The sequence below is a fragment of the Sinocyclocheilus anshuiensis genome, unplaced genomic scaffold (assembly GCF_001515605.1).
Source record: "Sinocyclocheilus anshuiensis isolate Anshui unplaced genomic scaffold, SAMN03320099.WGS_v1.1 scaffold928, whole genome shotgun sequence".
Classification (NCBI taxonomy): Eukaryota; Metazoa; Chordata; class Actinopteri; order Cypriniformes; family Cyprinidae; genus Sinocyclocheilus; species Sinocyclocheilus anshuiensis.
Genome location: NW_015552531.1, coordinates 1,092,623 through 1,102,473, shown reverse-complemented (window position 1 = coordinate 1,102,473; position 9,851 = coordinate 1,092,623). Strand labels below are relative to the sequence as shown.

Sequence of the window (9,851 nt, the reverse complement as noted above, 5' to 3'; positions counted from 1 at the left end):
TATTTTTTTTTTTTTTTTTTTCCCTCTTTGAATCTGTCCATCCTATGATCTTGCTCTCTCTCCCCTCCCCCCGCCCCTCTCTATGCTTCTGTAATGTAATTGATTGCATTAATGTGATTTGATTGGTTAGTCCCTGGGCTTTTTATAATAACGAATGAAGGAATCTGCCTGAAACTGGAGCAGATCATCAGGTGATGCCAGAGTGGCGCTCTACAAAACACAAATGCAATGTTTTTAACCAGCACTACTACCTTCAAATGTTCATTTGCTGTAATATTTATTCTCAGATTCTTTATCTGCACTACATCTGTGATACCAATGCTATTTTCTTGAAAGAAGGTGAACAAGAGGACAATGACAGGATCACCATACGACAATGCAACATGTCACTCTGATGTTTAGGTTCATCTTATTGTGTCTTATTTGTTCTCTTTGTATGCTTTCCGCCTCAGCATCAGTGAATGAAGTGTATGAACACGAGTGGACAGGAATGACAAGTTTATCTTCAACAGTGATGGCATAAAGCTATAACTCCTGGCATGTGGAAATCCCGATTAGAGATGGTCCCATCCCACTGTGTAGGTTAAGGGAAGATCCACCAGCTACACATAAGAGGATTTGAGGAATTAATGTCATTCTTTTATTACCGTATAAATTCCTATTGATTTATGTTTGGGTTACAAAGCACCACTGAGCCACAGCGTGTCGACAACAGCAACCAGACACATGCTGTATCTGAAGAAGTATGCGGTGATGGATGCTGAATATATGCTCTAATCCGATCAAACAAACTAGATTTCAGATTTGCGATTGTACTGGGAGATGTGGGAACATCAGCAGAAACGGTAACATTTCCAAGCACCCTCTCAGCTGAGGTTTGCTTGGGATGGCCAGGACCCAGGAACCATCCCGTCTTGGCTCCGTGGAAGATTTCTGGACCCATACTACAGACGAAGAGAAAGTCTTCCATCATCATATCTGGACATGAAGCTGGTCCTGCTGACTCTCAGGCTGCTGTGCCTCGCTTATCTCTGGCCCGTCACCTTGCTCAACAACCCCTACCCTAACCGGAAGAAAAACAAGGATGTTTACTTGGCTGAGCATGGCAAAAACAGATTCAGCGGGTGAGTAATGAATATTTAAATTCTTTCGACTTACTTCAAACGTTTGGGGTCAGTATGCTTTTTAAGTAATTAATAAAATTTATGGAAAAAGTGACAGCAAAAACATTAATGTTACGAAAGATTTCTATTTCTAATAAATGTTGTTCTTACGAACTTTATATTCATAAAGACTGTTGACAAAACTGTATCATGGTTTCCACAAAAATATTAGGCAGCACAACTGTTTTCAACATTGATAATAATAAGAAATGTTTCTTGAGCAGCACATAATAACATATTAGAATGATTTCTGAAGGATCATGTGACACTAAAGACTGGAGTAATGATGCTGAAAATTCAGCTTTGCCATCACAGAAATAAATTACAATTTAAAAATATCTAAATTTTTTATAGATAATTAAATTATTTTAAATTGTAATTTCACAATATTGTATTTTTGATTAAATAAATGCAACCTTCATGGTGAGCATAAGAGACTTCTTTCAAAAATATAAAAAAATCTTACCAACCCCAAACTTTTGAACAGTAGTGTACATTATGGTAGGTTTTTTGATAGATTCAATTTAACTTTTTTATCTTCAGCAAATTTTAGCATTTATGTATTGTTAGTTGTAATAACTCTAACATTACTTTGTTTGGACTTTTAGACATGTAATCGTATTTAAATATTAGATCAGTGATCAGTGTTGCTAGTTTGTCATTTGCCAGCATGGTTCAGTGTGTGAACAGATGGGCAGTAATTAGGAAAGAGTAAACAGGGGGTTTAATTAGAGTGGAGGACACCAGAACCAGTTTTGAAGGGTTTCTGTGTTGCTTAGCATGTGGCTGACTGGAAAATAGTGTTTCATTGGGGGATTTCTGATTAACCACTCAGGTGTGCTATATTGGATATTACAAGGTAGATAAGTTGCCTCTGATTGTGAGAATCTGTATTTTAGTAACATTGTTAATATTTACATTATTATTATTATTATTATTTCACTTTCATTTTAGTAGAAGTTTTGGTTTTTTATTTATTTTTTTTTAATGTCTATAGTTTTATTTTTTATTTATTAATTTATAGTTCATTTAGGTTTAGTTATGTTAGTGGTAATTAATCTAAACGAAAATGAAAAAAGTTGGCTTGTCAACTAGCTGAAATAAAATATGCTTAGTTTTATTTTATTTTAGTATATTTATGTAGTTTATTTTAGTTTATATAGTATTATAGTCTATTTTGTTTAATGAAAATGTGAATCATTGAATCTGTCTACATGAGGAATAAAGTGTGGCTTTAATCTGTTGTTAGTGGTTGTATATTACCACAAAGTAATGAGTCACACACAATCCCGGGAGTGAGAATATTCTTTCATTCTGTAATTAAAACCATCCTGGTGCCATCATCTGGTTTTTCCTTTCATAGTGGAGGATGTGCGCGCAGCCAAACTGCTGTTTGGCATTAAAGTCACGCCTGCAGTTTCCTAAAAAGCTTTTTTACAGTGTCAGCCAGGTTTTCAAGGTAGTTTTTGTTAATGCATAATGTGTGTCATTGCACTGAATATTTATAAACACTTTATCATGGTGATCTCTGTTTTTAGAAAGAGGTTAATATGAGGTTAAAAATGCATTTATTTAACTATATTTATATGTATTTAGTTTTATTTTATTCTTGTATTTCTTACTTTTAATTTGTCAGATTATCACAGCGGTGTACAGCAGCATGCATTGTCATTAGTCCTCTGTTGTGTTTTTGTTTGCATGATTGCGTAATGAGTCCATCACACAGTCATTAATGGTTGTGTGGTTCTGTATTCAGTTTGAGGATTCATTTTGTAATTGCACTTCAGTGTGCAATTAACTTTGCCATATAATGAGCACAGCATGATTGACAGTATATTTGGTGTTGCAATTAAAGCACGCAGACGGAAAGGCTATGTTAGAGGAAACATTGTATGTCTACGACTGACCTTCACTAGTTACTGCTGTGTTTTTGGCATATTTCATGTCTCATCTCTCAGGGATCGGAGAACGACTTGCTCAGGAGGCTTCTGGAACTGCTCCAAACTGTAGCTCATTTTCACAAGCTGGCACACACGACAACTGTTGTACGACAAGCTGCTTTTTATAAATCATTCCTCTAATGGCTGAGTAATTATTTTCGTATTACAGATGCTGGAGCACTGAGGCAGATATTTAGAGTAACGTTCTGACATGGAAACAGGTCAGGCAAATGATTAAAACATGTTTTAGTTCTCTCTCTGTAATGCAAGGGTCTCCTACTCACAGGGCCCTGGACAATTTTGCCATTATTCCCTCCTGTTGAGATGCCACTGAAGTGCAATAATGGCCTGTGTGTGTTTTTCTCCTGACCCTTTTTTCTTAATTTTCAGACGGATTGACTACAAATTAAAGAGAAAGGACAGCACTAAGTCCCTCCTGATCAAAACTGAACAGCTGCTAAGAATCGAAAACCACGACTTTGCCATGAGGCCTGGTTTTGGAGGTCAGGACTCACTGTTTATTTGCTCCAATTATCAGTTTTCATCTCGACCTTGAAAATCACTATTAGAGTATTCTTTTTAATAAACCTGATTAGAAATGGACTGTACCATTTCACTGTGTCAGGGGGCAGAGCGAGGTGGATGTTGCATCTCTCTGCTTCGGGGAAAGCGGGCAGAGGTGACTTTGACACAGTGAGTGTGGTCCTAAATTCAAACATGACCCAGATTGTGCCAAACACAAATTAGACAATGGGTGTTGAGGACACAGATGTGCTTTGGTGGACAGTAATCTGGATTACGTCCCAGGCCTGTTAAAACAGATGGAAAAGTGCAAGATGCCACTCATAGTCCATTTTCACACATATTTGAACATATGAATGTCATTGCAGTATATCAGTTATCATAGCAAGTGCCTTTTTTAAACCAAGATAGTATAAACATAAATATAAGCAAAATATTTAACAGTATATTGTATTAAATTAAGTTTATTCAGTTGACTGAATTTTATTTATAAAACAGTACATATACTTGGAAAGTGATTGTATATATCCACTAACAATCACCTCAGATTGTTGTTCTGCTATTGTAAAGTTATTGTTTGAGGTTTTAATTAAATAATGACATGGAATTTATGAACATTTTGCTAAGTACTTAAGTGTGTTGAGAAACTCTAGTCACTCTCTTTAAGTACACTTGAGAGGCCCTTCATATTATCTGCAACTACAATCTTTAATTTTTTTTGTTTTTTAAATCTAAGATTTGAAGTTTAATAAATTAAGCAAACTACTTTTTCAGAAGGGCCTCCACAGTTAAATCCTCAATCTGGTCTCATCCAACCCCTAACTAATCTAATCTAATCTACCAGTGCTTTAACTGTAAAAGAGGAAGCAGGAAGACAAAGAGATAGGTAAGGTTTAGATAAGACAGTAGTTTATTGGTGATTAGGCTTTCTTTTACATGATTGAAGAAAACTGAGAAGTGGAACCAGGCTTTGAATGCTTTCCATTCAGTGGACCACTGTTAATTAATGATGGGACAAATAGGATTAGAGTAACATTTTGAGCTCCATATGCTCTCTCTGTAGGGGCAACAGAGGCGGTTTCTCTCTAAGTTGATATCAAAGGCATTACTGTTGTCCTCCTGAACCAATATGCAAATGTATCGTGTCTTCTGCTCTGCAGGATCTGCCATTCCTGTAGGCATTGATGTGCAGGTGGAGAGTTTAGACAGCATCTCTGAAGTAAACATGGTAAAAGTCCACATTCTCTTTTTGTGTAAATACAGTAATGGTTCTAGTTCTTTAAAAGTTCCATTAATGATTATTTTAGTACTTCTAATGAATAAATATTTGGAATAAAGTCATTATGTGATTTATTTCAGTAATCTCAATACAAACCTCAGATTCTCAGTTCACTGTGTATATATATATATATATATATATATATGTAAATGTGTTCTTTGCAAACTTCAATATTTCAATATTTACAAAATTAAACAAATGTTGGTCTTGTAAAAGCAGGCCTTCGGCTTCCTACAAAGTAAATCTCAGCAATATAAAAGGTCTTTCTGGTATATGCTAAAACCATTTTTTTGCACCAAAATGCCAGTCACTGTCCTGCACTGTTGCCCTTAATAAGTTGTCATATTTGTCTTAAGGTCAGTAAAATCTAAAGGTGTCTTTCAGGACTTCACAATGACCCTGTACCTGAGGCATTATTGGAAGGATGAACGGTTGGCTTTTCCCTCCAGTAACAATCTGAGCCGCACATTCGACGGCCGTCTGATAAAGAAGATCTGGAAACCTGATGTCTTTTTTGTCCATTCCAAGCGCTCCTTCATCCATGATACCACCATGGATAACATAATGCTGAGGGTTTACCCAGACGGCAACATCCTTTACAGCGTCAGGTAGATGCCTGCAACCTCTGATGATTCATTACTTCATATGTAATTTTTATTAATGGACTATTCTCTTTATTGTAGGATTACAGTTACTTCTCTGTGCTCAATGGACTTCAGTAGATTTCCACTGGACACTCAGAACTGTTCCCTGGAACTGGAGAGCTGTGCGTGTCCACCTAGAAACATCTTCAGTTCTTGTGTAATTTTTATTGAGTCCCACCTACATTGTTTCTTTTTTTTTTAGCTGATATTTTACAGGTTGGGAAAACATGGCAATTGTGGATCAATTGTGGATTCAAACTTGCAGCTTTTTAGACACCATTTAGAAAGTTAAGTAATGGTAATGGAAAGGTGCTTACAATGATAGTATATGGAGTAATGAAATAAATGTTAGAATATGTACTATTGTGAAAGTATAGCAGCACGACTTAAACATGATATTTGCTGGCATGAGACAAGTGCTTCCCGACATTTTCTGTTCAGGGTCTTTTAAATGTCACGTGAAGCCTGTAAACCTAGCAACTTTTCACTTTTAATTATTAGTATCAAATAACTAGAAAAAAGGTAGTTCCATTCCAAAAATGATGATTTATAACTTTACAAATTTACAATATGATACACATAATAGCAGTAAAATCATTGTGAATTGCTAGTGCAACCTATTTCTTCACATAATGTCACATAAAACTGAGTGAAACAGGATATTTATCAAGAAAAATGTCTGTTACTTAGTGTTATGTTTGTATTATTATTATATTTATAAATGTTGAATTGGCTTTTATTTTAAATTTTCGGTTTTCATTTATTTTTTTTTATTTTTTTTTTTAGTTTAGTTTTGTGCTTTTGCCTTTTTTTAAATCTTTTTTTTAATAGTTTTAGTTTTAGTTAATGACAACATCACTGTTACTTACTAGAGCAAATGCTAGCGTTTTAAAATTACATTTAAAAATAGCTATATTTATGCAGGCTACTTTTAAACCCATTGAGTACATGGACCCATTTCATTTTATTGTATGTGCCTCGCTACAACTGCCTATTTTGAATCGGATGAGGACCGATTTGGAATGACTTTCTTCAGGAACCAACATTATGCCACAAATGCTGTTTGAATCCAGAACATTAATGAAATGGTGCCATAATAGCACACTTCAAATTATCCATGTATATGAACATGAATTGAACAGGGCGCACAATCTTTTGCCTCTTTTCTTCATATTTTGGCTTCTCTCCTGTATCCCATTCAGATGCATATGCTGAGAACGACCTCATGTTGTACTGGAAAAATGGTAATGACTCTTTAAGGACAGATGAGATTGCCCTCTCTCAGTTCTTCATTGAAGAGTTTCACCCCTCACATGGTCTGGCACTGTACAGCAGCACGGGTATGGCACGCTTTCCTCTCTCTCCTTCTGTGTATTTATACTATGACAAATCTTATCTCTTTGTCCTGTTTGGTAATATACCAGTAGGTCATTAATTCCTGACTTTACACGTGTTTCTGTCAGGCTGGTACAACAGGCTCTACATCAACTTTATCCTCAGGAGACATATATTCTTCTTTATGCTGCAAACATATTTTCCTACAATGCTGATGGTTGTGCTGTCCTGGGTGTCTTTTTGGATCGACAGGTGGGCGGTACCGGCCCGTGTGTCGCTTGGTGCGTAACACATATCCAAACACATGCAATGGTGGAAATGTTAGTTCAAAAACTGCTCAGAAATGGTTCTTCTATGGGATCACTGTGAAAACGCCCTTTTGGAACCTCTATTTTTAATGTTGTTGGACTACAGCCCAGTGTGGGCTGGTGAAGGTTTAGGTTGCTTAGTTGTCTCTTAGTTGCTTACCAAAGTCGAAATGTTTTTCCCAAGACGATAAGAAATAAACCTGCACAAATGTGATTTAGCCAAGTAGGACATGGTCCTGGATCAACAGAAAATGCATTTGTCACTCTCGTTTATAACCAAACTATGTGTGAGTGCAACCGTGTTTTTCACATGAAAACAGTACTGACATGTGTAATCTGCTGCTGTGTGAACGTAGCCTTCACACTGGGTAGCTCCGCCCATTATGAAATCTCATGGGTCCAATATCCTACAAAATGTGTTCTGATTGGCGGTGATTGTTAGTGATAGTGTCACAGAAGTTTCACACTTTTTCTTTCACCGTCACTGGCCCTAACATCTGATTGGTTGGAAAGAATCAACAAGTATGTTGATCTAGACAGCACCTCATTTTGTAACTTTGTAAATCAGTCTAAATGTGCAGTCACATTAGCAAAATTTCTTGGGCTGAAAAGATCAATTGTCTAGTGCCAATTGTGTAATGATGCTTTAAGCATAGCTCACTCAGAAGTCACTTTCAAACCAAGCAGCTTTCTGTTGGTCAACGTGGCCAAAAGAACCTGTTGAGAAATCTGTGTAAGGAAATCTTTTGCCATTTCAAAAAATTCCCAGTTGTGTGGATTCTTATTGAAATGACTGGATTTCAACATCTGAACTGCATTTCAATTATCTGAACAATGATAAATATGACTGCATCAGAGTACAGTAAAATCAGATGTGTGTCTCTCTGCATGTGTTCAATCCAGGCATCACTACAGTGTTGACTATGTCCACCATAATTACGGGAGTGTCAGCGTCCATGCCTCAGGTATCATATGTGAAAGCAGTGGACATCTATTTGTGGACTAGTTTCCTGTTGGTGTTTCTGTCCGTCATCGAGTACGCAGCTGTCAACTACTTCACTACTAAGGAGGAAATGAAGAAACTCGAGCAATTAAAGGTCAAAGTTCCCTTAAACATCCTAAGTTTTTCAATTCATTCACTCTAAACTTCATTAAAATTTTCAATATTTTCGGTGTAATGATGCATTCTCTCGACATAGCAAGAAAAAACAGCAAAATATCAAAATGTCTCCCCCTGTTGATCAAATATGGTAATCTCTCAATAAATGCAAAATAAAAATAATAAATTGAAAATGGACTTAAGACAGCATAAAAAAAATGCTTTTTAATAAATAAATATAAAATATATTTTTAAATCTGATATATTTTTATCCACACTGTCAAGTTCCAAAAGGACAAAAAAAAAAAAAAAAAAAAAAAAAAAAAAAAAAAAAAAAAAAAAAAAAAAAAAAAAAAAAAAAAAAAAAAAAAAAAAAAAAAAAAAAAAAAAAAAAAAAAAAAAAAAAAAAAAAAAAAAAAAAAAAAAAAAAAAAAAAAAAAAAAAAAAAAAAAAAAAAAAAAAAAAAGTAATCCATATTAATCATGTGCAATATAATTCCTAACCTATATGATAGCTGTCTGTGAACGGAACAAAATTTGAGTGATTATTCATGGGTAATCTTGATTTAAATAATTAATATATCTCAAATATGGCCCTTGTGGACCTGAATAACATCAAAATGTCTTTGGTCCTTGATCATCAGACCTCTGCCATAGACATTTTTTATTTTGGAGCAAGAGAATTTACATTTTTTTGGTGCACTATTTCTTGAACGTCCAATATATTGTATTTTAAAAAATCGTACCACATAAATTCCTGAAAAAGTTAATTGTTTTTGTGTCCTACAGCTCTCGGGATACGATGCATCTCAAGCCATGGCGTTTGACGGCTGCTTTCATGACGAGGACATAGAGCTCAGCGCATTTCCACTCTCTGACCTTAACACTGACACATGCATGTCCTCCCAGAACTCCACAACACCCGACCTCCCTCCCGTCCTGGGCATGCGCCTCCGTCGGCGGCGTTCTATCCGCCAAAGTGTCAACCATATCATGAGCAACAGTTACAAGATCGACTCCTATTCCAGAATATTCTTTCCTTTGGCATACGTTCTCTTCAATGTCATCTACTGGAGCATCTACTCCTAAAGCGAGAGAGAATGTTATCCAGAAAACCGGCTCTGAGTTTATAAGACAAAATACACTTTGACTGCTTGAATGTGATCACATGCCACAGTGATAAAATTCAAACTCTCTCACACACACACACGAAACTGTATCACAGACAAAAATATATAAATAATTTGTTAGAATCTGATTTCTCACTCTACCTAAAATGCACAAATGGGAAATTTTAATAAATTCATAAAACTACAAAATGTTTACATTTATTTATTCATTTATTTATTTATATATATATCAATCAAAACATGATAAACAATTTTACTATTATACTATATTTTGCCTAAACAGAACCCTTATACTACTCAAAAATAATTTCAAACAAATGCTGTTTTATACAGTACACAGAAAGCGCATTTGATTACATGTAACGAAGTTGTGATACATTAGCATATTAACTTCATATTTCCTCCTTATATGAGAATTACAAAACTGAGAAT

The 9,851-nt window shown here is 35.3% G+C and overlaps 1 protein-coding gene and 1 pseudogene across 3 annotated transcripts in view; one reads left to right on the top strand and one right to left on the bottom strand.

The window, feature by feature from the left end:
• The window catches only part of LOC107663607 (uncharacterized), a 7,089-nt pseudogene extending 6,113 nt beyond the window's left edge, over positions 1–976 (bottom strand).
• Positions 1–9,565, top strand: part of LOC107663623 (gamma-aminobutyric acid receptor subunit rho-3-like) — a 21,209-nt gene extending 11,644 nt beyond the window's left edge. For 2 of the 3 annotated variants that reach the window (XM_016453856.1, XM_016453855.1), the window contains exons 2-10: positions 453–1,124; positions 3,494–3,606; positions 4,786–4,853; positions 5,289–5,512; positions 5,588–5,670; positions 6,751–6,888; positions 7,012–7,164; positions 8,095–8,288; positions 9,079–9,565. In XM_016453856.1, coding sequence (XP_016309342.1) covers positions 985–1,124; positions 3,494–3,606; positions 4,786–4,853; positions 5,289–5,512; positions 5,588–5,670; positions 6,751–6,888; positions 7,012–7,164; positions 8,095–8,288; positions 9,079–9,378 — 1,413 coding nt within the window. In that variant the 5' untranslated portion in view covers positions 453–984 and the 3' untranslated portion in view covers positions 9,379–9,565. The remainder of the gene's footprint in view (positions 1–452; positions 1,125–3,493; positions 3,607–4,785; positions 4,854–5,288; positions 5,513–5,587; positions 5,671–6,750; positions 6,889–7,011; positions 7,165–8,094; positions 8,289–9,078) is intronic. The other variant, XM_016453857.1, reaches the window with a different exon arrangement.
• The last annotated feature ends 286 nt before the right edge of the window (positions 9,566–9,851 follow it).